Source organism: Hippoglossus hippoglossus, chromosome 22 (genome assembly GCF_009819705.1).
Source record: "Hippoglossus hippoglossus isolate fHipHip1 chromosome 22, fHipHip1.pri, whole genome shotgun sequence".
In the NCBI taxonomy this organism is placed as follows: domain Eukaryota; kingdom Metazoa; phylum Chordata; class Actinopteri; order Pleuronectiformes; family Pleuronectidae; genus Hippoglossus; species Hippoglossus hippoglossus.
The window spans coordinates 1,779,154-1,805,540 of record NC_047172.1 but is presented as its reverse complement, the minus strand read 5'-3'; the positions used below and the strand labels follow the sequence as shown (position 1 = coordinate 1,805,540).

Below are 26,387 nucleotides of genomic sequence, written 5' to 3'. Positions count from 1 at the left end.
AGTGCACTAATAAATTACACGTCTGAAGGTCGACGCTGCAACAGGTGGAGGAGAAGATGGAGAAATCTAAAGCTCCTTTCAGACCTGGGATACATAACGTCCTCCATGTGTCGGACTAATGGCTTTCTGGTATATTCACGTACAAGTGTCCGTTATGATAACGTCTGCGGTGGTTTCATTCATGGGCCACGATGCCAACATGGTATTTATCACCAGGTGTGAAACAGGGAGCGGCTGCACATCTGAAAACAAGCAGCGAGTTTAACAGTGTGTCTTTAAAAACTAGTTTGCTGTTGAATGTTGAAAACAGACGCTCGCACTTTTCTTACGAGTGAATCACTTCATAAGTTTTCTCGTTATTTATTTATAGAGATAAATATTTATCAGCTGCCTAATTCATATCTTTCCATTTCTATTCAACCCTTTTGCCTGATGTTCATTCATTCATTGTGTTTTCAGGTGTCTTAATAATAATAATAATAATAATAATAACTTTATATTATTCAATACAAGTTTTAAAATGAAAACGTATCAGTGTGGATTTGTTTTAGGATCCTCGAATCACTGCATTATCTCGAATTGATTCAGACTCATGGCTCCAAAGTGTTTCCCACACAAAGGTTCCAACCACAGTGTTTCAGAACAGACGTTAAATTATATTATCATGTTCTATATCTCTGTTTATGCTCCTTTTTTAGGAAGATGTTCAATCTGTGGAGATTAGAATCAAAACCCTCATATCGGCGTCACAGTCGCTCACACTCGGACATGAATTCTCAGATTCTCCATCCCTCCGGTTCACAATCCCTTGTTCCACCATGGAAAGCTCCACGTCGTCACCATGACGACCAAAAATAGGACCACTTGAAAAGAACGAGGGTCCATTAAGCGCGCACTTCATTTCTTTTATGTCGGCGTTAGAGCGCTCGACAACGCGACACTAAATAATGTGCAAAAAGCTCCACTTGAAATTAACGACTCGACAAACTGTAATTCAGACACAAAACACTGTAAAGAAGTAAATGTGCACATGTGCCAGGTGTGAGGAGACGGAGGAGGACGACAGGGAGGAGGAGGGGGGGGGGGATTGTCTTTTAAAAGACGCCTGCCTCGCGTGCATCTTACACTCAGACAATGAGGAGGGAGGACGGTGGCCCCCGGTGGCCCCCGAGGCCGAGGGCCCGTCGGCACAAAGGCTGGTGTCAGCAGACGGCAGCTGCAGGGCCGGTGACGGAGCACCCGGTTTGTTTTGGGGGACAAAGGCAGCGAGACAGTGTCAACGCTTCTAATCCCCCAGCAAGTCAGACCTCAGCAGTCATCTGCCATAACTTAGTGATGCGAGACGCAGACAAAGGCCGAGGACACGACGGTCATCAGCGCCTCTGAGTCAGCTCCTCTCCAACGCCACCACTGCCCATCCACTGCCTATCCAAACATGTGACACAGTGCGGCCGGACTCCGGCAACGGGACCGACCGCAGGATCCCGTCACGTCTGTGGAGTGGACCGCGACAAAATCTGAGCCGTGTAGGATTCAGCGTGGGTCAATGGAGCCCGACGCCATCAAGTGATGCTGGAGTGCCGAGTCCAAGACTGGAAATTAAGATGGACGACGTTGACGTGTCTCCACTTCCTCCTGCTTTCAGGAAATGAAGCCAAAACGTCTTGAATACGAAGCAGTGGTCGTGGGGTGGAGCCGAGGCATCAAACACGCTCGACCCATTGTGAGTCAGTCTCATCTGTCAATCAAGACGTCTCAACCATGACACATCAAATAACTAAGATCAAACTTATGTGTCCTATGACGCTTTTAGCTGACAAGGACGAGGCATACTGTGGCCAGCCACTAGGGGGCGACTGAGATGTTTTGGCTTCACTTTTTTGGAGCGGTCATGTCGTCCATCTTTATTTACAGACAACGATCTGGATCACACGTTGGCAGAGTCGGAAGTGTTGGTTTCTAGAGGAAGATTCAGAAGATGGTCGTGGTCCTGCTGAAGTGAAGGAAGACATGAGACGAGCGAACATCGATCAGCGGCTGAATATCTACGACTACGACATGAGAACCAAAAATACTGTTTTCTATCAGCTGTTAAATCGACTTAAATCCTGAATGGAATCAACTTTTTCCAAAGTCGCTAAGTTGCAGGACTTGATGCTTTTGGGCCTCCAGCGATGTATATTTGCATCTAGTGGCAACTAGTGGTACTGCATGTTTAGGCTTTTCCACTTCAGCTTCAACTAAACTAATATTTACTCTGAGTCGAAGCAAAGAAAAACAAAGTGCAGCAGTTATCAGCACCTTGGTTCCAATCAGCTTCCTGCAGCGCGAGCTCAGAGTCGTGGGGGGGGGGGGGGAGCCTGGCTGGATTAGGCTGCTGGGCGGGGGTGGGGGGGGGGGTTAAGTGAAGGCCGAAGCCCACTGATCTACAAATCTACTTTCAGCCCTGTCTGCTACTTTTTACGCACACACACACACACACACACACACACACACACACACACACACACACACACACACACACACACACACACACACACACACACACACACACACACACACACACACACACACACACACACACACACACACACACACACACACTTCTATAAGGCAGAATTCTTGGTGTCATCATGAATGATCTGATTTCATTGGTTCGTGCACCTGATGGTTTTGAGGTGTGTGATATGACGATGATGAAATTACTTCCTGGTCATGTTAAGCCGCTTGTGGGGACCCTCCCCCCGCTTATCAGCTTAGTGCCCCCCCACCCAGCTTCAGGCCGAGCCTCCAATCTGTGGGTTCAGATTCTAAATCAAAACCTCTGAAATGATAAGATTTGAGTCACCGAGTTCAAATCAAAATTCATCTCAAAGCTTCGAATCCAACTAACGACGCTGGTTTCTCAGTTTGGACTCAACACCAGCGAGTGGACGTAACGGCCGTTAACGGTTTCCTGCAAACTGAGAATCTGAACTAGGTCTTTTCTGTGTCTCTGGTATCAGAACAATGTAAATGAGACAGTGACAGCTGCACATTCCATCACAGCCACGAGGCTCGTGCCTCAGCAGCGGCTCATTAACGGGCTTAGCCTCGTTACACTGGTCCGTCCCTGGGGGGGGCGGGGGGGGGGGGAGGAGGGCGTCTATTGTGCGTTATGCTCCCTCTTGTTAAAGATGGACGACACACTAACGACCCGTCAGCTGTGAAACCGACCCGAGGATCCACCCTCAGTTTCTGTTACCACTTATATATTCAGAGATATATTCTGAAATCACACTTCTCTCTAAGTTTGAGGCGTCTGTCCCGAGCCGTCACCATATGGCCGATCTAAGTCGCTCTCATGGGGGATAACCCACCATCCCCCCCCCCAGGCTCTGCTCATCAAACTGCTGCACGTTGAAATCATTTCACCGTCACACAACAGGCAATTATCAGTCACCACTTTAAACCCACTGTCCTGTTTGTTTGCTGGAGATGTAATTGTCCGTGCACTCGACCACCCTGCGTGCGTCCTGCCGCACAGCGAGGACGGTGAGAACCACTGTCCTGTTCCACCACGAGGAATCTGAGTAACTGACGGAGAGCGAGAGGAACATGACGCTGGATCCTGAGATCAGCCTCGATCTTATCCAGAACACAAGAGTTAGACTATTCAAACTACAGCAGACAGAAAGCAGAAGGTTCATATTGCAGCCTTTTGGGTCAAAGTCCCTGTTTTCCAACTAAAATATAGCGATGATGCTTTAATAAAGTGAAGGTCAAATGCAAACAGTAGAATCCTTCAGGAGTTCGTACACACCTGGTATCAACATGTGGTTTTTGGGATCTGATCACAAGTGGGCAGCTCTGAGTTCAGGTGTGAACGCACTCAGGTCGGATAGCGATCCAATCCCACCAGACCACGTTCAGAGGAGGCGTCATTTAAAGTGCGAGCAGCTCTTCTTCTCCTCGCTGCGTCCCACCATGCATCGCATCTTTACAAGCGGAATAATCTACGCGTTTATTTGCATACAGGGCGTGGAAGTGAGATCTGATCACGAGACGCAGGCGGGGCCACACGTCAACACCAGGTGTGAACGGGGCCAGAGACACATCACCCCTTTGTGTTTCTTGAAGACGTTTCACATCTCAATCAAGAGACTTCTTCAGTTTCAGAGATTCTTAGAATCTGCAGGTAAACACTAGAATAAAGTCTGAAAGAATATAACATAATAAGCAGATATATTTTTGTTCTTCTTTCCTGTTTTAACGTAAAATCTAAACGTAAATGCAAATCTTTTCTGCATTGTTTATTCTGTAGAATGGTGGTTTTCATATTAGCCATTAGATAAATTGGACGGGTTCTACCCAGAACGACGCAGGCAGGAGGAAGAAGGATTTAACTTTTCATCGTCTCAAACTTTGGCAGCAGGACGTGAACCCATCATGTAAAATGAAACCTGGAACAGCTGATGGTTTCATGTGTCTCTGTTCACGTCCAGCTTCTACACGAGCACCTGTCAGTCACATTGCATAACGCTGCTCTCGTGCAGATCGGGAGCAAAGTGGCACTAAGCTGCTGGACGGACGATTTCAGGGGCTCCACAGCCGCCTCTCCTCTGTGTGTTGGAATGAGATCTGCATTTATGGATTAATAGAAATAATATCGCTCTATCCTCTGTCGGCTCGGAGCCTTAATCTGCAGCAGCGGTGGACTGACAGCTGGGCTCTCTTCCTGTTTCCCCCACAATGCACCGATGAAGCTGCACGTGTTGAGACCAGAGGAATTCTGGCTTCAAGATATGTCTTGAAATCACGGAGAGAAGCAACAGGTTTCATGGGAAATCATCTAAACGTTTCTATAAGTCCCTGATCGTCCAGAGTAAAACGCAGCCGCAACTAAGAGAGGATCAACAGTGTTTCCAAACTTTCCAAATGAACACAGAGGGAGGACGTAGCCTCGGACTACAAGACTCTCTTTGTGCCCTCCCTTCCTACCTGGCCTCGATGTGGTCGAACAGATGCTGCCAGCGCTCGTTGATGTCCTTCAGCTTGTCGTTGATCTCCGTCTCCTTCGTCTTGTTGCTGGCGCTGATGAGCTGTTCTCCGAGCTGCTTCAGGTGCGTTTTGTTCTCGCTGAATAGGTTGATTTCCTCCATACAATCCTGATGACGAGCAGAAGAAGAAGAAGGAGAAGAAGAAGAAGAAGAAGAAGAAGAAGAAGAAGAGACGCGGATAAGTGACAGTTCATGTTTCCAGAGGAAGTGATGGTGGAAATATTCAGTTTAATCACGTCAGTCTTGACATTAACAGCATAAATACAGATTATATATAGTGAAACAATTAATAAAACTTAAAACACAGACTTTCAAATAATAATCTTGTTAGTTTTCATGTAACATTTATATTTGAGACAAATTACTACAATTTAAAAAGTAAATTCACCTCGTAAACATTTTTCTTTTTGGTCTGTGAGGAATTCTTTACTAATATAAAATTCTTTTAAAAAAGTCATGAAAAGTTCCAACTTTGGAAGTTTTACAAACGTCTCTGTTCTAGTGGCTCTGAAACCCTGAAGTCGAGCAGACGTCAGATCTGTGGCAGAGTTGATGCTTTTTAAAATGAAAGTGTTGTCGGAGCAAAACATTAAGATTCAAAGCTCCGGGGGTTGAAAAGCGTTAAACCCCCCTGCAGGGGCAATAAGTTGTTTGGGCTTCAGGAGCAAGTCAGAGCAACTTCTACTTCCCTCCAATCCCCCCCCCCCATCCTCACACACACACACACACACACAGAGACACACACAGAGACACACACACACACACACACACACACACACACACAGAGACACACACCGTGACAAATGAAAGGGCCCTGAGTTGAACACAAAACAAACCCGCGTGGCCCCGCTGGAGCTGCAAACAGCTGTCGTCTCTTTAACGATTCACGGCTCTTTGAAAAGCTCCCCCCCCCCCCCCCCCCCCACACACACACACAGCAGCTCAGAGCTGAAAGCATGACACAGCAGAAACAAACTGTGTGTTTCAGTGATAAAGTTTGAAGGAGTTTGTTCAGAGACGGTTTCTCGATCGATGTGACTCAGCAGAAACATGGAGAATTGGCCGGATGAATGATTTTATATTTAATCATCATGCTCCCACACAGCTCCATTCATCCATCCAGCTGTTATCATATTAGAGTTCATCCTTCAGGGGTCGCAGGAGGAGCTGGATCCCGGCTGATGTCGGCAGAGACACGGGGGACACCGGGTCACCAGGTCACCGGGTCACAGCTGACCCAACATTCACTCTCACATTCACACCTGTGGTCATTAACATAACTGTGCATGTTTGCCGCAGCCTCGTACCTTCTTGAGCTTCTCCACCATCTCCTCGATGTTGAGGTCGGAGCTGTTCGGCACCTTGTTCTCCATCTGCGTCAGCCACTCGCACAGCTCCTTGTTCTTCTCGTTGAAGATGATCCAGGCGTTCAGGCGGTCGGCGATCTCCTGTTTGCGCAGAGACACCTGAGGGTCGCAGAGCAGAACGGAAACAAGCGTTAATCACTTCAAGATGCTCAGTTACTGTGTGAGCACGTCTCATTGCTGATGTCGTCATATCTGAACAACATTTTAAATTCCCCAATACTCCAGAGTCTTAAATTTGGAATCGCTGCCGGTGCTGTTTTAGTTTGAAAACGTCGTTGTGGTGTGGATGCAGCCTCACATGGATTCACTCTGACAGGAACCGGACGTGTTACTAAGGGTGTTGGAAGCTTCAGGTCAGAGAGCAGCTGCACAAACAGACACAACCTCCTCAGCGAAGGCACATTTACATCTCAACACGACTTCTCCACCGAAAACCAAAGAGCAGCACTCGTCCACTTCTCTGGACTCTTCACCAGGAGGCGACAGAGAGCGTCTGACTGGAGGAAACAGAGCGAGTGACTCTGACGGAGAAAAGTGAAAGACAGTGGGATCACCTTCCCTTCCCCCAAACTCATTTTCATACAAAAGCTCCTCTCGGCTCATTTCAACTTTTCTCCTCCGTCACCATCTGTTCCCTCGTTCACACAATGACACCCCCCCCCCCCCCCAGACCTGTGGCTCTCCCCCTGTTAACACTCAACAAGATTTACTAACTTCACTCCACATTAAAGGATCAGACTTTTAACACTAAAACCACAAAAAGGCCCCGATGCAGATCAACATGTTGCGCAGCAGACGAGACGACGACCACAAACACGTTGTAAGATTCAACTTCTGATTGAATTAGAAAAGTCTGAGTTTCTGCTTTGAGCCTTTTAGCCGCAGAGCAAACTTCGAACTTCTGAGCTGAATCGTCGGACCTGCTGTCGTCTGAAAACACAAAGTGAGTGACAGCTACAGGCTGCTGGTCCCACGTGCTTCACCTTCTTCAAACTAACATGTCGGAGATGTGACAGGCGACAGGTTGAAGAAGAAAAAAACCCAACAAGTCCACAGGTAGAAAGTGTGAGGACGTGTTTCTGGTCTTGAATCCAGGTCCCTGGTGCAGAAAAGATTCCATCTTAACTCCTGAAGTGACTTCCCCGTGGAGACTTAACTTCATTTGTCTCAAACCAGATTAACACATCAACTGAAAGCGTTTACCGAACTCACACTGTGAAGCTCCATCCACAGAACTACATGTGAAATCATGGGGGAGATGCTTGAGTTTCCAAAGATGCAGCCACACGTTCCAGGTTCATTCAGAGTCAACATCAACAAGTTTAAATAAGTTTGAGTTTTGCTGCCTCAAAGGAAATGTCTATTTGAGAAGTAAATAGCACTTTGAATGAATCTCTGCACCTTCAAATGATTGTTCTTGTTGAATTGGACTCTACACACCAGAAAAACACATTTACATTCAAATATAAAGCTTTTAAAAATGTTTTTAAGCAAAGGAGGTGAATACACTCACACTTGGTTAAAGCAAAACATGACAAAGTGAACTTCTGTGGCATTTTTAACATTTAGTAAATCAACATCTCCTAAAAACCACATGGACCCAGCAGACGCACCTTGAGGCACAGCTCCTCCCACTGACAGTGCAGGTGCTCCACCTGCTCCTGCAGCAGCAGGACGTCGTCAGCGATGATGTACTGGGACAGATCCGTCTTCATGGTGCTCAGCTCCGTCAGGCTCTCGGCCCAGTCCACCAGGGAGTCCTCGTTCTCCTGCATACCATAGCACAGGGAGCACCACAACAAACTGTCAGAGACCCCCTCCACAGCTCCACTCGCCCACAGCTACTCCCTGACACTGCCGGCCCCCTTTCTCTTTCTCTGCCCCTCACTCCCTTCTCTCTCTCTCTCTCTCTCTCACACTCCTCTCTCTCTCTCTCTCTCACTCTCTCTCTCTCTCTCTCTCTCTCTCTCTCTCTGGTTCTCCACGCCCAGAGAGAGAGAGAGGATTAAGGGCCGGGCCGGGGGAGGGGTGAGGGGCAGCAGAGGGAGGGGAAGCGATGGAGGATAAAGGCTCTGATGGGTCGGAGGCGATGAGTTGTGAGTAAAACTGGTTTCCAACTTGGCTTTGAAACTTTGAGTGATGTCCCTCCCTCGTCCAACTGCCTGAAGGCTCAGTGTGTGAGTGTGTGTGTGTGTGTGTGTGTGTGTGTGTGTGTGTTGTTACTGCTCAAACACTTGTTTACTCCTGCAGGCTCATTCATTTATTCTACTCATCACAGCCTGTGAGTTTCTGCAGGTTTAGTTTGAATAGTTAGTGTCCGTGTGAGCGGGTGTTTGCAGAAGCACCTTGTTGAGTTTCTCGTTCCTCTGCAGCTCCTCGTCCCACTCTGGAATCAGCTGGTTCACCAGCGTCTTCACGTCCTTCAGCTGCAGGTCGCTGTCGGCCAGCCCGGCCTCGCAGCGCTCCCAGTTCTGAGACACACGGAGAAGCAAATCAGAATCCGACTGATCCGATCAATGCGACAGGCTTTTTAAAACAAACAAGACAAGAGAACGATTGCATCTCTTTGTCTTTTGCTTCCTAAACACGTCTTCTGTCGTGAATTAAAGCTGATTGGATTAACTTGGCTGCTCAGGGGGAGCAAGGGGACAGATGGAGGACGGAGCATCCAGATGTCTCCACAGCCAATGAGTTGAAAATAAAAAACTAAGACAAATCACATCGAGCTGCAGCAGCGAGGAAGACACAGGAGTCGTTTGAATTAATTCAAATTAAGAAAATGTTGAGTATTTTTGTGCATTTTCATGTGTCAAATCTGATGTTCACCTTTGAGTCTGTGAAATAAACTTGATTTTATTCATTCTGTCTGAATCTGGCTCCGTTCACACCTGGTTTAACATCTGTCCTGAGTGATCGGATCACAAGTGGACACACAAGTTCACACCAGGTATTTTAAACGTGTCCTGTGATTGTGATTGGATCTCACTTCCTTCTCTAATAAATAATAATCCTGTACGTTATCAGTGTTTTGCTCAGTCTGAGTTTACAGATGTGTCCAATGTCCCTGCAGCTGATGCTCCAGAGATGCTCCAGAGATGCTCCAGACCTTCTAAAGACCTTCTAAAGACCTTCTAAAGACATTCCAAAGTGGCCGAGTACCTTGACGATGGCTTCGGTGAGGTCCACCCTCCGGCCCAGCTGAGAGTGGAGGCTGTCCCACTCCTCCTGCAGGGTCCCCAGCTCCGTCTGCAGCTGAGTCTGGGTGTCCTCGTCCCCCATGGCAAAGAGCTGGCGGCCGACCTCCAGAGTGTGGATGAAACTGCACTGATACCTCTGGAAGAGCAGCTCTGTGTGCTGAGGAGGAGGAGGAGACTCCGAGTTAAACAGGAAACGACGATCTAACGAACTATCTGTGGTTTAAATGTCTGAACCTTCACTGATGAGTTGCTATCAACAGGAGAAAGAAAGTTTACTGCAGCTTCATTCAGTCCAAATCTCCTCAGCCTCCTTTCATGATCATCAAAGACTCAAAACAATGAGAAATCTCTTCCTCATCTCATCTCTTTCTTTTCAGGGAAATGCAATCAACAGATCTCTGAATCTTTAACGAGCCTTTAAGCTTCTGGTTTCTCTCTGCTTGTGTCTGTGGTGACGACTGGTCTCAATCGGAATAAATCAACGTCTCAGTGAATATCAACTCTCTGCAGGGAACTTTTACACGTTTGGAAATACACAAAATAACCATTTTCAGCATTTTCTGGGTTTGTAAAAGTCTGGATATTAGTAGATAAGTGAGTAAGTGCAGTCTTGACTGTATAATTATGGGATATAAGTATTTCTGAGTGAAATCTTGTATTTGGATTAAATACACACATACAGTACTCCAGATTTAACGCTCTGATGCACCCGCGTGTCTAAATCAAGATTTCTAGATGTTTATTAATATGTCAATGATAATAAACAGTGGTATCATGCTACAGTACAGCCAGCAAAAAGTTAAAGACATGTACAAATTGAGAAAATGCCCTAAGACCCCAGAGGGTTAAAGCTTGATAAATAATAAGTAATGACTGATTCCTGGTTCCCACCTGCAGGTCTCTCAGCGAGCGCCTGAGCTGCTGCAGGCTGCAGCGGGGGGGCCCGGTGGGGGGCAGCAGGGCGTGCGTGTCCGACAGGAACTTCTGCAGCTTCTTCAGGCTGCGGTTGTACAGGTGCCAGTGCCTCACCAGCCCCTCCACCAGGGAGCGCCGCTGGTCGGCTCGCTGCACCGCCCCCTGCCAGTGCTCCCTGAGCTGGGCCAGCTTCAGGATGAAGTCACTCCTGAAAACACGGAGACATCGTGTGTTTGACCTTCTCGTGGCTCAAGATGAAAAGTCAATAACGATTCAGCCTCTGGAGACCGTGAAAATCTGAAGGAAACATTTCTCTTTGAACTCAAACATTGAATCGACAGGAGCTGAAAGCAAAGAAGATTAAATCAAAGTTTGACCTTTTCACCTCCTGAGATCAAAACAAAAGCTCTGTCTCTTCCTGTCTTTACATAAAGGAGACGCTTGACGGCTTATTCACACCTGGTTTGGTGTGAAAGGTCAGAAAGGATCGGTCAGACCAATCAGAGTCAAGTACAGTTCGACTCCGCCCACGTAGTGATGACGACAGGACGCACGTATGTCAGACACAATTCTTCTTCTGAATTACAATGTGATCGGTTACCTGTCGTCCACCTCTCCTCTCTGCAGCAGGTGCAGAGCTTCAGTGATGACCGAGTGGAGGATCTGGTGACCGGTGGACAGCTCGGCCTGGAACCGCTGAAACACACCAGGAGACACCGGGGTTACGTCTCTGGGACTTTCCACCTCCACGAGGACGGTGATGTTTTCACCCCGTGTGTCGATTTGTTTGTTGGCAGGATTACACAAAGTCTACTGAACAGATTTCCATCAGACTCGGTGGAAGGATGAGACATTTATCAACGAGCATCTGGACAAAGGAGCAGACCCAGGATCAGTGCGTGATATGGCTCAGCTTGATAGGGGACTGTTGGGTGGAGGTCTGGGCTCCGCAGAGGGACAGCGGAGTGTCCGTGAGTCTGTTACTCGTGTTCGATACCTTGTGTGTGCAGAGCTGCTGCCGCAGGCCGGCGTACGATCCGGCCACGTCCACAGCCAGACCGTCCTCCATCCTCTGCAGGAAGGACATCCAGCTCTCACACTTCTGCTCGAAGCTCTGCTGCCTCAGCGACTCCGTCTGCAGCTCACTGCACAGGCCACACACAACACTCATTTAACTTCAGGTGTACATATCTAGTTTTAGTTTAATAAAAGCAACGATTCCTCTGAGAAAAATTGCTTGTTAGAAGATTTGATTTTGCTTTATAAACCATTTGCTGTCACAAATCTGATCAAACCTTAGATTTAGGGAATTTGGAGTTTTAGTTTGACTGTGAGGTTTTCATCCTTTTCATTCAGGTCAGTGTTAATCACTAACATTCAACAATAACTATTGACAGAATATTATATGTAATAATCATTATTTTCTGGTTTCAGCTTCGTGAGGATTTGCTGCTTTTCTGTTCACACGATGAGTTTTAGTTCATTTCTTCATCGTTTTCTGACGTTTTATTCACTAAAGAATCGATTCAGTTCAATCCATCGATGTGAGTTATGTCATCTGATTGAATTCAGTGAAGCTTCACTCCAGCACAGTGTTAAACCTCGTGTGCTCGGATCTGCTCCCTCACTGACCTGCAGGCCTCCTCAGCTCTGGCGGCGGCGTCGGCCCAGCGCCGGTTGAGGCGCTGCAGGCGTCGTGCCGCGGCGTCGCCCGGCGTCAGGCTGCGGCTCAGCTCGTTGAGCACGTCCAGGTCAGCAGACCGGCCGCTCAGCTCCAGGAGGCCGGACTGGAAACACACGGAGGCATCAGAGACTCAGAGGGATCACAGCCGTCTGGACTGCAGCACATGGCATCAAAACACGACACGCTACAGACGCCCTACAGACACGTCTGTCGTCTCCTGTCCCTGTTGAGTCCTCAGTTTGAGTAACGACTCACAGACAGAGTCAAACGTTCAGAGAATCAATTAATTTCCGCTGCAACAAACCATGATTTAAAATGAAATTCTGTGGATTGTCTCGACGTTGGAAACAGAAGTCGTGAAAACAAACTCACTCGGGTCGAAATGAGGTGAAAATAAAGTTCACAGGAAAAGTGGAAAGTTAAATATCTTCATGATAAAATCTTTCTCTTTCTGAAAGAGTTTGAGAATGTTTGATTTCCATTTATTTAATAATGTTTTCATTTGTTTTATTTTAGTAATTGTCAAGGTTTTATCTCTTATGTCCCTTTAGTCAAGTGCCTTGTCTGGTTTTTATTTTTACCTTTTTTTGTTTAGCACTTTGTGACATTGTTGAGAAAAAGTCAAATAAAAATAAGGTTATAACAGATCAGTGTTTTTAATAAGAGTAAAAAAAATGAGGCCTGGCTCCAAAAACATCTTTAAACTAAATAATTTGTCTTGAATAAAACAAAGACAGCCGCAATTTTTCAGATTTGTTCCAAGAAATTAAAGATTATTCTCTAATCTGTTCAAATAAAGCTTGAATCATAATAATAATAAAGAAGAGTTATCGTGACTCCACCTCGATGAAGCTGTTCATTCACAAAGTCCCTTCAGGGCGTCTCACCTGGTCTCCTGCCTGAGCCACGTTGTCCAGACGCTGCGTCCAAACCTCCAGGTTTCTCTCCACTGACTCCAGGACGCCTCCAAAGTCCTGCAGCCGCCTCAGCTCCTCCTACACACACACGACAACACGACCCCGTGACCTTTGTGGGTTAATTCCTAGGCCACAGTGACGCTCATGCACTGAGGCCGTGTCCGGCTGGGAAACATCTGAAGAGCTACATATCACAGAGTCTGTGCTAAAATGTGCACAAGAACATAAAGATGCCTTGAAAATCTATCTTCTAAATGGAATTACACTTTAAAAACAATGGAAAAATGACAATAAAGTGAATAAATTATTATTTAGAAGCAACGAAACAACAGTTTTGAATCACAAGCAGGTTATGGAGAAGTAAAATAAGCATAAAGTTACAATAAAAAGCTGTAAATCCACAGAAAGAAGAAGATTCCTTCATGGACTTGTACCTGCAGCTGACCCAGTTCCCCTGTGAGCTTCTGGACGAGCTGCAGGACACCACGTGTCAACACCCTGCTCTGGGATTGGACCAGAGCAGCAGCCGAAGGTTCCAGGTGACTCGTCAAGTCCTTGGAGGCCTCCAGCACCCCCTGCAGGTCAGACTGCGAAGTGTCCGCCCTCTGCAGGAGACTCTGGAAACAGATTGAAGAGGAAAAGTTCATCTGAAGAGTCTGAGAAAGAACTGATGGTGAGGAAACAGAGACAGACTCTGGTTCAGCGATTTGGAAAACAAAAGGTTTCTAAAGTAATAAATTATCTTTATTGCAGATCTCAAATACAATTACATGGAGATATTGCTTCAAAACAAAAACATGACATAGTTATTGTTAAATAAAGCTCAAATGGGCTCAATCACACTTCAGTCTCCAAAATGTAGAAATGTGACATAAGACACTGGATCTGTGACAAACTTAAAGGTCGTGTTTGGGATTTTTCCTGTTTTCATGTCAGATTCGTTCGTGCTGAAACGTTTCCCTTGTGCATGTCTTTCCCTCTCACCTGAAGCTTGTCCACCTTGACAGCGACCTGCTCCGTGCTGTTGTCCTCTGCAGGCGCCGCGCTCAGAGCGGACGTGACGTCGCTCTGCAGCTGCTGCAGCTGTCGGGAGAAAGACGCCTCCAGACGCCCGTGCACCTCCCAGACCTGCAGGACCCCCTGACTCCTCTGGAGCTGCTGGTGCACAGATCCAGACGCCACGGCCCAACTGAAAAACAGGAGAGTGAGTGTGTGTTGTGTTGTGTTGTGTTGTGTTGTGTTGTGTTGTGTTGTGTTTGTGTGTGTGTGTGTGTGTGTGTGTCTCACCTGTGTGTGTGTCTGTCCAGCTGCTCGGTGAGAAGCGCAGCAGCCTCAGGACTGATGATGTCTCTGAGGGACGAGACGGTTTGACTCAGCTCGTCCCTCAGAGACTCTGCAGCTTCTGTCTCCTCGTGAAGAAGCTGATTCAACACAACAACACAACAACACAACAACACATCAGTTATCAGGAGTTGAACATGAATCATTAACGATTCTGCACATGAACACAAGAAGCTTTCATTTAAATACATTATTAAATCAAATAAACAAGACATTTTTACTTTACATGTTATAACCTAGTATTTGAGTTTGTATCTAATGTGGATGAGATAAATGGAAACTTGGAACTAAAACCTCTGACAAGTTCACCTTGAGTTTAAATGTCTGATGCTGCCCAACTAAAAAACCAATCCCTTTTGACTGAACCACGATAAGAAGTAATTATTAAATATTAAAGTATCGAGAGAGAAAACGTCCTCTCAAACATAAATGAAGATGCAAAACAGCAGCAGCACGAACAGTCACATGTTCCCAAGACTTTCAGTTTTAAAAACAACCATTAAAACACTGAAGATGTTAAATGTTTGTAAATTTGGTGAAAGGATGGAGCCAAGAAAGAAAACGTCTTTTAAACAGACAAATGACATTTTCACCCATTTCCCTAGTAATAAATTCTGGAACTCGATGAAATAAAATCTGTGATTTGATGCAGATCTAAATAAAAACCTGGGTCTAACAGATTGAAATGGTTTCGTACCTGCAGCCGTTCATGCAGACGCCTGTGCGCCTGCAGGCAGAGCTGAGGGTCGCTGTGATAAACCAGAGTCTGAGACACGCTCAGTGTTTTCAGCTTCATCTGATTCAGACTCGTCTCCACGCGGTCCCACAGCTGCTGAGCCGGGATCAGCCTCAGCTTCACCGAGTCACTCTGGAGAAGACGAGGAGAGGATCCAGTGAGACGGAGACACAGAGACACAGAGACACAGAGAAACAGAGACACAGAGAAACAGAGACACAGAGACACAGAGACACAGAGAAACAGAGAAACAGAGACAGAGAAACAGAGACACAGAGAAACAGAGACACAGAGACACAGAGACACAGAGAAACAGAGACACAGAGACACAGAGAAACAGAGAATCAGAGACACAGAGACACAGAGACACAGAGAAACAGAGACACAGAGACACAGAGACACAGAGACACAGAGAAACAGAGACACAGAGACACAGAGACACAGAGAAACAGAGACACAGAGACACAGAGAAACAGAGAAACAGAGAGACAGAGACACAGAGACACAGAGAAACAGAGACACAGAGACACAGAGAAACAGAGACACAGAGAGACAGAGACACAGAGACACAGAGAAACAGAGACACAGAGACACAGAGAAACAGAGACACAGAGACACAGAGAAACAGAGACAGAGAAACAGAGACACAGAGAAACAGAGAAACAGAGAAACAGAGACACAGAGAAACAGAGACACAGAGAAACAGAGACACAGAGAAACAGAGACACAGAGACACAGAGACACAGAGACAGCTCCACACGTCGGTTTGAGTTCAGAACCACAGAGACTCTGGTTCTATGTGTTACTGACCCGCTGTGTGAGATCTGCACACATCTGGATGGATTTCTCGATCTGAGAGATAAAGTCACTGCCGTCGTCTCCTCGTCCATCACAGAGTTTCTCTCTCAGCTCCTGAAGAGCTGCAGCTTTCTGCCGGATCTTCTCCTCCAGGTCCTGACACACACACACAGGAGTGGATTTCAATATGCAGACTTAGATGTGGAAGCTTTTACTTTTCTTTCTAAAAGCCGTCTCGTCTTCGGGAGTGAGATACAAGTTGTAGTTCAGAGTGTTGTGGTTGTCTGCCCAGATGTGAGCGTACAGATGTGACTCCTGACCTGGCAGCGGGTGACGCTCCTCTGCAGCTCCGTCCGGCTGCTCGGCGTCTGGGCCGAGTCCATCCAGAGGTTCTGCTCTGTGATCCAGATGTTGATCTGCTGCAGTCGAGCCTCTCGCTCCGCTCTGCTCCGCAAATCCTGCTCCAGCTCCTGGATCTGGAAATCACAGAAAACACACAGTCAGACACGTAATGAAACTGAATTAAATTATTATACAACGATAAAGATTAGTTAACATTTATTTAAGAGTGATTTTTTGGTATTATTATTTATGTATTTTAAGGAACCAGAACTCAAATCTCATTTATTAGAATAACAATGTCAAACTTTGAGGCTTTGAAATCCTGAAAGTTGGAATTCATTTGTCAAACTACAGTTTTCAAGCTAACATAGATTCCATCTCCATGACGACAGAGTTAACTCCACCCACTGATGAAGACCATGTGATGCGGCTGAAGGTCGGGCCCTTGAGTCGGGCTTGTCTCACCTGAGAGTTGAGCGTCCCCTGTAACCGGAGCCACTGGTGGTTGAGGCGACCCTGGTCCTCTGCGAACTGGTTCTGATCGTAGCGCCCCGTCTGGCCACCCTCGGTACTGCAGGTCTGCGATGGCTGGTTCACGAGGTCCAGTGTGGCCTGATGGGCCGACAGCTCCACCTCACACTCCTGAGAGGAAGGTCGTGGACGGAGAGCGGAGCAGAAACACCTCAGCACTGACTGAACACATTCATTCATTGATTAATCAGGATGTTTCAGCTCTTCTCTACCTGGCAGGATCTCAGTTGCTGCTTGAGATCAGTGAGAGTGGACGATGTTCGGTTGATGCTGCTGCGATCCTCCTGCAGCCGGGACTCTGCAGCTCCGAGCCAGACCTGCAGCTCCTGCAGCGCCCCCTGCTGGGTCAGCATCTCCATCCAACGCTGAGGGGGAGGAGGAGGAAACGATGTCAGGGTTCACTGACATTTTTAAAATAGGGATGAATGTTTTATCGTTTTTGAGTCCAGACTTTAATTGAGTTTTATCCTCACAAATTATTTCAAATGAATTAATCTACACCTTCCGTCCACATTTTGTAACTGAGATCTATGAATACGCGAATAAGGCCCCGTCCCTGCTCCTCATCTCCACGCCCTCACAGCGCCACCTGCAGGTTAGGAGCTGTTTCCAGCTGCTGAGGTCCAGGCACAAGCTGATTGGTTTCAAGGGTTTGTGACATCACAAACCCTGGCTGTTTGAATATGTTTTTATGGATTTGTTTAGTACCGTGTTAGGGCGCGGTTACACACACGCAAGCGAATGTCGCAGGTCAAAGTTCACCATGTGTTTAAATGATAAATAAACAATGTACATAGGTTGTTGGCTTCTCTACGTGTGTGTGTGTCAAAGTAAACAGCCGCAAATCATAGAATTAAAATGTCTGCAGACTGAGAAAACTGATTAAATGTTGCCTAACGAATAAATAATGTTGAAAAAAAACAATCAAGATTCGTGTGATTCTCTTAAATTGTGTGAGTTTATCTGTTCGTTTGTAGGAAATGAATCTGAAACAAACTCAAAACCTGAGACTGGAGGTGAGGGAGAGAATGAACCTGAAGAGCGGTAGAGAGAGACGAGAAAATAATAATGACAGCAGGAAGAGGAAGATGAAGAGGGATGAAGGAGAGGAAGAGGAGGAGGAGCGCTGAGAGGGGAGAGACAGAGAGGCAGAGCTTGGAGGAGAGAGAGAGAGGAAGACAAGGATGAAGGTGAAGGAGAAGAGAAGAGTCCTCAGGATTCTGTCTTTGTGCTGCACAGTGGGACGTTAATTGGTGACAGGACGACTGCAGCAGGACGGTTTGTGGAAACTGTGCGAGGCTGCAGGGAAACTCTGACCTTAGAGACACAGGAGGAGAAACGCTCTTGTTCTCTTCTTGTTGTCGTGGTCAGTGTTTGTGCTCTGGTTCGGTTTTTATAGTTTTCACAAATTTGGCATTTTAGCAGCTCAGGTTTGGAACAGAAACACTTCACTGTATCCTTGAGTCTAAGTGAATGTGTGTGAGACATTTTAAGAAATTCCCTCCAGCGGAGACACCACTTCTTTTTGTAAACACTGGAATAAATGTCTCTATGTGTCTTTAATGGACTCGTACAGACCAGTGAGTCTGAAATGAAGCTAAACTAAATTCAGCTTCAATTTAAAAACAATTAAAAAGTCAGTAAATGTTCAGAAAAAAGTAAAAAGCAAAGAAACTGATAGAATCACCTTTGTTAATTCCTCATTTAAAACCCTGACGCTCTCCTCTGGTGAATCCTGTGTTTTACCTCCACATGCAGAACCTCCTCACCTGGTGCAGCGCTCTCTGGACGACAGGAACCTCAGCGACCAGACTGGACCAGTCCGCCTCCGTCTGTCGGAGCTGGGAGACGATGGAGCAGAGACGTGGGTCCGAAGTCTCTCTGTCGTCCACGTTTGAGTCCGAGCGTCCGACCGCTTCCCTCAGTTGAAGCAGCTGAGAACCGGCTCCGATCACAGACACCTTCAGGTCACATCTGGACTCCAGCTGCTTCCTCAAAGCCTGAGGTCAAAAGGTTTAGTTATATTCTGTTCTGCACGAGTCACATTGGAAAAGATGCTTCCGTGCTGCATGCAGTCTTTAATATTCAGTATTCTACACCAAAGCAGGTACAGACACACGAGTTTGTCCTCCAGCTCCGTCTTACCACACACTGCAGGAAGTGCTCGTGTCTCTGATCCACATCCATCTCCTCCGAGGCTGCGACACCGAACGGACTCCATCTGCTCATCAGCTCTCTGGCCTCGAGCGTCCAGTCGCTCAGAGCCGCAGAGACACGAACAAACCTGTTGGTCAGGAACATTTCAAATGTGATGAAAGCATCGGCCACAAAACACTGTCAGCGAAATAACTGTTAATTTAAGCAAATGTTTCATTTAGAAATCTTAACTCAAGACTTTTACTTTTCATAGTCTTGATAGGTATTTTGTATAAGTGCAATAGGTGTTTATTAATACAAATATTTTGCATTTCTGCTAAATTAGGAAACATGATTATAAAAATTAACTTCACAGGAAGGAAGAGTTTTAATAGAGAATATAGGGAAGGATTAAATTTATGAAATTTGAATTAAAACAAAACTATGTATTAAAATGTGTGGAATATCTTATGTTTTCATAAATTAAGAACAGATTCAAACTTTTCTTCTCGTCTCTCACCTGTTGCTCAGTTTCCTCTCCCGGTCGTGCGTGGTGCGTTCACTGTCCGCTCTCTGGCGCTCGGCTCTCCATCGGGCCTCCAGCTCACTGGTGGCCACACCCACTCCCTTACAGCCCCACCTCTGCAGCCGTAGCCCCGCCTCCAGCGCCCGACTGAACCGCGCCGCGTTCGCCTGCAGAACTTCTCCAAACTGCGGCCGAGCAAAGGAACAGGACTTTACATTCAGCTGGAACTTAGCCAAAGTGTTAAACTGGATTTAGTTTGTTTCAAGTTTTACTCAGAGAGGGAGTGTCTTTAAAAAATGTGAAGAGCTAAACACAGGGGAACATCCAGGCGGGGGGCGGAGCCTGTAGAGCAGCAGGGGCGGAGCCTGTAGAGCAGCAGGAGGCCGGACATGACGTATAAACTCTGCTGTGGAAAGATCAGTGTTGTTGTTTACAGCTCATCCACACCGGCGTCGGCCCTCAGCACCAAAAGATCTGGAACCTCCTCGTGTTTCCAAGTGGACGTCTTCGTCTTCTACGTGTACGGCTCCTCTTCTTCATCCTGAGATGTTTGTGTTCTTCCAGTTTCACGTCCGTCACGTGTTAGAAACCTCATCAACACGTCCACTCGCTGTATTTTCACTTGGACTAATTCAAACATTTTACAGACACACAGGTGCTGCAGGAAAGGTTACAGAAAAGTATCCAGAGCAACTGACTCGTATGTTTGTGTTCTCACATACAGAACCTCTGGAAAATGTCTGGATTTTTGAGCACGTCTGAAAGCAGCTTCAAACTAAAGCTTAAGTTCCATAAGAGATGATTCTAGACAGCAGGTTAGTTTTCATTAACTTCAGCTGCTCCTCGTCCGCCTCAGTAATGTTTCCAATCCCACAGCCGAGCACCGAGGGACATGAACCCAAATGAATTCTAGTCTAAGCCTCTGCTCGGCGAATAACTCACATCAAAGTCCAGGAACATCATGTTCCCCTACAGAAAACAACCAATCCGCTTGTGTGTAATTGAGCCAATTAGGCCGTTGAGTGCCATGGACAAAGTACGGCATGCAGAGAGCGCCCAAATGAGCACAACGGAAAATTGCAAAATGCACTCTGTCCTCCGGTCTGTTGGTAAATCAGAATTACCCCCGTGTCGGTCCGGAAGAACACATGTATTAACACAAATTACCTGGAGGCCAGAGAGCTCCTCAGATAACAGCTCCTCACTGTCACCCCCCTGGTGCATCCTGGGAGATGCAGTTTCCTTCAGCAGGGACTCGGCCCAGGCCACGTCCTCCTCCCACTGACACCACACCTGAGGCACAAAGGATGATGTCAGAGGTCCCGAATAAAGCTTTGTTCAGAGTTTCCAGTGTTTGAATATAAAAAACTGTTTGTTGTCAAAGTATCTACCTGTAATGTTTCCTGCATCCTGGTTCCTTTCTCCAGAGCACGCTGCTGCTGTCGGGCCACCTCGTCCTGCAGGCCCGTCGTGACACCGTCCCGCCTCTGGAGGGCGTCCTCTGGGAGTCTCCAGGTCAGGTACTGCAGGGTCCTGGAGTGATGGCCCAGGAACTGGAAGAACTTCTGATGAGAGAAACAGAGCTTTGTGTTGAAGATGAAGTTTGTAAGTTGTATTAAACACCTTCTCAGCCTCCCACACACTGACCGTGTGAGCGCTGAGCTGCTGCTGGAGCTGAGCTCTGCTCTGGAGCTCCGGGTCAGGCGTGAGGCGTTCAGAGCCCAGAGTGAGCAGCTCCTCCAGGCTGAGGACCAGCCGCTCGTACAGCTGCTGCAGCTCCACGCTGCTCCTCAGCTCCTCACAGCAGGAGCCAACACCCCCCAGAGACGTGTCCAGCTCACCCTGCACACAGGAGGGGCGAGACACAGAATCGTCTCTTATTCAGCTGCAGTTACATTTCTAAACACCAAACCCAGGAGTGAAAAGCAGCCGCTGGTGTACCTGCAGCTGTGAGGCCTGGTGGAGGAGGGAGGACGGCAGGTTGTGATGCTCCGCCTCCTCCAGCAGAGAGTTTACCTGCTGGACCTGCAGCTGCAGAGACTCCTGCACCTGCATCACAGCCTGAAAACCACATCAATGAATTAGTGCACGTGACCTCCTGCACAGACTCCAAATGACGTCAGAGGTGCAAGATGGACGCGTTCGCACATTTCTATGCAACAGGAAAAAGTAGAGACGCGTCGTCCATCTTCATTTACAGTCTGTGTTGTTATGTATTAATGTGAAAGCTCAGTATCAGGGACACGTCTCCATGGAAACAGTACCTGTAGTTGCCCATTGGCTCCCAGCGTTCCACTGAGGTCACAGGTTATTTGACGAACAGTCGACTGGTTAGAGGTGAAGGCTGCATGCAACTCTTTAAGGCGTCTCTGTTGGTTTAGAGACAGACGACACTGATTCTGTCAACGACGTGCAAACAGCAAACGCTTCAATAAACAAGAAAAAAGTTTATTTCCAAGTTTTTTAATTATACTGAGAATACACAAGGTTACACAGGTATAAGGTGGAGTCGTGTTTAGTAGGACAACTCACACACGTCAGTGCTGATATCGTTAAAATGAAAACTGCGGATCATTAATTATTGTTTGAATATTTAACGTGTGTTTGTTGTTGTTTGTGTTACATAAAGAGTGAGTGATGAGTCCGACCTGTTGCTGTGCCGTCTCCTCCTGCAGGTTCCTGAGCTGCTTCTCTCTGCTGCTCAGAGCCGCCTGGACCACAGGCAGGACTCTGCTCAGGTCGTCCACACACCGCCGACCACACTCCGAGCCCGGGACAGACGTGACCTTTGACCCCCGCGAGCTCAGCTCCCCGCCAAGGGTCGCCAGCTCCGCCGACAGACTCTGGAGAGGAAGGAGGTCACAATCGTATTCAGGGAGTGTGGAGGAGTGTGGAGGAACATGTTTAACCCAAGTCAAAGGGAAAAATCCATTTGAAAAACGAATTACAGATGAAGACATAAATGAAACAGGCATTAATCATCATGACTTAATTCAATTGATTTGATGATTTGTTTTCCTGAGTCCGACCTGCAGCAGCTGCAGCCTCAGCTGAGCCTCCTCCTCCTCCTGCGTCCTCTCAGCAGGTGAGTGCAGCAGGTTATTGATGGAGGACAGAGACAGGGACGCTCTGAGCAGCACGTGGAACAAGCCCTGGTCCAGAGTCTGATGGGGGACGTCCACAGAGGAAACCTGGGGTCAGAGCCGTTAGTTACAATGTGAACAAACACTGAGGAATTAGGAAGGAAGTGACACAGAATGACTGAGGAGGAGGAGGAGGAGGAGGAGGAGGAGGAGGAAGAGGAGGAGGAGGATGGTTTCTATTGTAACTGGAAGACATACACAGCATATGTCTTTTAATTTCAGTCTGCAGTTACTTCCTGAATCTAGGCTGACAGCTAGGGGGCGACAGAGTTTTTACCATCAAGGTCCCAAGATGCTAAAAATTTACTTTTTTCAGGAAGGCATATTATTATTGTTATTTTATATATATCCTTAACATGACCATTAGTATTTATGTACTTCCTTCTGTATGTTAACCATTTGTTTTCTGTTTGTCTTAAATTAATTTAGTCCGTAATGTAACTGCATCATTTCCTGTGAATCCAGATCTTGTAGCTACGAGCGTAAATTCATTTAATGCAGTAAAATTGTGATATAATTTTATGATAATAAATTAAAGCCATTTTTCTACGATTGTCTTTTGGGATAGATCCGAACATGAGGAGGTCACATGTCACGATACAGGACATCGGGCCCTCACCTCATCCAGAGGTTCTGCAGCTGGAGCTCCCAGCTCTCTCAGGTGGATGATTAGGGTCCGAAGCTCTTTCAGGTTTTCTGTGCCAATCATACGTCCTGCTGTTCCATCACTACGCCTCGTAGATGAGTCTGTCACCTTCACACAGAGAGAGAGAGACTCACACAACTCTTATCAGGCCCTGCAGGAGGCCCCATAACACCGAGGAGACAACAAAGTGCCTTCTGCTCAAAGGTGATAATCAAGCGGAGCGAGAACACCAATTTTTCTTTTCTCTTTTGTATTTGAAAAGTGATAATCAAGCACTTCAGCCCTGATGATGAAGAGGTTACCTCAGAGGGAGGAAGCAGCCAGCTCTCCTCCAGAGCCAGGAGCCGGCTGTGAAGACCGTCCCACGCCGAGGGAACGCCGCCGCCGACCACATCAGCCTCAGCAGGAGGCGAACTACACACAGAGGGAAGAGGATTAACACTTCACTTCACTCTGTCTTTCTTTCCTTCCTTGTTTCTTTCCTTATTTCTTTCTCCTTCTTTCTTTCTAAGTTTTGGCAAAGTCCCAAACAATATAGAAATATATGTTGTATCACATTTTCTTGAATTTGTGAGATAGAACTTTTTTTTTTCCACATTTCCATTGATTTCCCAGAGAAGAATTCATGGATGTTAATGAATCAACTTGTACATTCAGAGGACGGATCTCTGAGTGTTTGCAAACTGGTGCAGCTGGATTGAATTTCAGGGAGTGTTGGTGGAGGTATAAGTAAATATAATAATACCGTGGTGACAGCTGGGTGCGGTCCTCTGACTCGTGGCCGTGAAGTCGAGCTCTGCTGCCCTGTCGAGCGATGGCCTGAGTCAGTCCTCGCTGTTCACTCAGTTCCTGCTCCAGCTCCTGCACAACAACAAGGTCAAATACGCAGGGATTCAAACCAGACACCTTATTCAAACGTGTGGAAACACAAGAGTCAATACAGGAAACGTCTGAAAACAAACTTCCATCCTGTTGTTTTGACACCAACGCTGTTCACGTCAAGTCAGATGAAACACAGATCCTTTATAAACCAGTTTGGGATTGTGTTTTATTGAACTATGGAAGTTTTAGGGTTTAAATATGTAAAAATTGTCTAATTCAAGATATTTAAATAGATATTTGAATTCAAACATGTTGAATTAGACACATGCTTGTGCTGTAGTCGTTGGTCACTGTGAACCTCTGATACCTTCTGCTGCTGCAGGCTGCTCTGTCTGAGGAGCTTGTTCCTCGGGGAGGAGAAGATCTCCTGAACACTGCTGCTGCGCCTCAACCTGGACTCAAGGTGGCGCTCTGCGTCAGGTACCAACTAGGAGAAATTAAAGAGGTCTTTGTTGTCATCAAAAGTGTTGTTATCTTCTTCACTAAATTAATATTTAATATATGATCAGAGTTTCTCAGGTCGTATACGTACCTGTGGCTCTTTGTGGTTGGTCGTCCTCTCCTCTTCCTGTCGGTCCTGGAGCACCTGCTGGAACGAGACCAGGTTGGACTTCAGGAGCTCCAGTTTGGAGGAGAGCAACTCAGCCGCCTCCTGCTGGGATCCCAGTTCAGCTCCCAGTTCAGCTCCCAGTTCAGCTCCCAGTTTAGGTCCCAGTTCAGCTCCCAGCTCTGATCCCAGGTGCTGCTGCAGGTCAGAAACGTGACCGAGTGATGACAGACTCCTCACCTTCTGCTCGATCTCCAGGAACATCTCCTGCACATCAGCACAGACTCAGATTTCAACCTCCTTTCACTGCTGACGCTTCAACTCTCTTCAGCACCTTCTCTCCCACTGACATGTTACACTTTATTCAGTTCTTACGCTTCAACTCTTTTCAGTGCTGAGATTTAATTGGACACTTTGGGCTTAAACTCCAACTTTGTGTTTTGATAAAACGTATCCTTCAACTATCTCTTCAACTCCATCCAGGGTTTATTCTTTATTCCTCCACTTCATCTCACACTTACACTCACTTTGCATCACTACCTGAGCTTCAGCTGCCTCTTCAGCTTCTTTCAGTTCTGAAATGTTATATCAGCTGTTTCTTCAACTGTTAAACTTAACACTTCACAGTCTTTTTGCCTTTTTAGCATTTTTAACTTCCACTTCTTTCAATGCTACTGCAGCTACAGTTCCTTTATGTGCTTCAACTTGAGATATGACTCTAGAAACAACACATTTTACTCAGTATTTCTCAAACTGAATTTAAATCATAATTTTTTGTTAATAAATGGTCAAACCCCAGCTGCTCTGGTGATGTTTTAATTACTACGCATTTTATAAATTTTTACTTTAAACAATAATCCTTGATTTTATGTTTTTTTTATGTGACTGTAAATCGCAATCTTGAAAACAGAGTTTTATCTTGATGATATAAGCCAATCATAGTTCAGGATTTATAACCTGTTTGACTAAAACCTGTCTGCGTTTTATCTCTCTGATGCCTTTTCCTGTTTTAGACGTAGGTTATGAGGTCAGATGTCAACTAAGGTTCATAATGAGATGTTAAAGTCAGATTTTAAAGTCAGATGATAAATCAGATTTTAAAGTGAGATGTGGGTCATGAATCACGACGACAAAGCTCCTGCAGTGAATTTGAATAAGAGCCAATCGCAGTCGTTGTTTGTTTGCTTCATTCAAATGTGATGTGTGACTGTGGGACGTGTTTAACCTCTGAAACTTTAATGGAGGCTCGAGTCACACGACACAAGCTTCTACTTGTAGAATAGAGAAGATGTAGAAAATCTCAAGTACTGATTATTTCTGAAGTATTTTAAAGAGATTCACATTTTCCTCTGCTTTATGACAGAAAGAAAATATTGCACATTGTGCAACTTTAAAAATAGATAATATATGTATATGACACTGTCTACATTATCGTGTTATCAGCAGTGAGATAAAGACGCAGACAGGAAACTGACCTATGAATCAGATCTATAAAATCCATCTGCTGGAGGAAAACAAAGTGTGTCGCCGCACAAACACACAAACACACAAACACACAAACACGTCGTTAACTGACTTCCTGACTGACGGACTTTGACTCTTTCCTGTAATAAACGACATGAGTCTAATAAGTTTATCAT

At 46.3% G+C, this 26,387-nt stretch overlaps 1 protein-coding gene across 5 annotated transcripts in view; it reads right to left on the bottom strand.

Annotated features, from left to right (window-relative positions):
- LOC117756702 (nesprin-2-like) overlaps positions 1-26,387 on the bottom strand; it is a 40,950-nt gene that overhangs the window by 14,117 nt on the left and 446 nt on the right. For 3 of the 5 annotated variants that reach the window (XM_034577398.1, XM_034577400.1, XM_034577401.1), the window contains exons 2-34: positions 24,733-25,014; positions 24,508-24,627; positions 24,064-24,179; positions 23,621-23,732; positions 23,292-23,426; positions 22,559-22,720; positions 22,178-22,372; positions 21,794-21,898; positions 21,471-21,590; positions 21,177-21,371; positions 20,921-21,094; positions 20,697-20,822; positions 19,524-19,714; positions 19,013-19,151; positions 18,637-18,867; positions 17,080-17,232; positions 16,802-16,978; positions 16,315-16,470; positions 16,007-16,150; positions 15,158-15,328; positions 14,407-14,540; positions 14,104-14,308; positions 13,554-13,736; positions 13,090-13,197; positions 12,151-12,305; positions 11,516-11,663; positions 11,120-11,214; positions 10,495-10,726; positions 9,566-9,760; positions 8,752-8,877; positions 8,020-8,175; positions 6,347-6,505; positions 4,981-5,147 (exon numbers count right to left, since the gene is read on the bottom strand). In XM_034577398.1, coding sequence (XP_034433289.1) covers positions 4,981-5,147; positions 6,347-6,505; positions 8,020-8,175; positions 8,752-8,877; positions 9,566-9,760; positions 10,495-10,726; positions 11,120-11,214; positions 11,516-11,663; positions 12,151-12,305; positions 13,090-13,197; positions 13,554-13,736; positions 14,104-14,308; positions 14,407-14,540; positions 15,158-15,328; positions 16,007-16,150; positions 16,315-16,470; positions 16,802-16,978; positions 17,080-17,232; positions 18,637-18,867; positions 19,013-19,151; positions 19,524-19,714; positions 20,697-20,822; positions 20,921-21,094; positions 21,177-21,371; positions 21,471-21,590; positions 21,794-21,898; positions 22,178-22,372; positions 22,559-22,720; positions 23,292-23,426; positions 23,621-23,732; positions 24,064-24,179; positions 24,508-24,627; positions 24,733-25,014 — 5,267 coding nt within the window. The remainder of the gene's footprint in view (positions 1-4,980; positions 5,148-6,346; positions 6,506-8,019; positions 8,176-8,751; positions 8,878-9,565; positions 9,761-10,494; positions 10,727-11,119; positions 11,215-11,515; positions 11,664-12,150; positions 12,306-13,089; positions 13,198-13,553; positions 13,737-14,103; positions 14,309-14,406; positions 14,541-15,157; positions 15,329-16,006; positions 16,151-16,314; positions 16,471-16,801; positions 16,979-17,079; positions 17,233-18,636; positions 18,868-19,012; positions 19,152-19,523; positions 19,715-20,696; positions 20,823-20,920; positions 21,095-21,176; positions 21,372-21,470; positions 21,591-21,793; positions 21,899-22,177; positions 22,373-22,558; positions 22,721-23,291; positions 23,427-23,620; positions 23,733-24,063; positions 24,180-24,507; positions 24,628-24,732; positions 25,015-26,387) is intronic. The other 2 variants (XM_034577402.1, XM_034577403.1) reach the window with 2 other exon arrangements.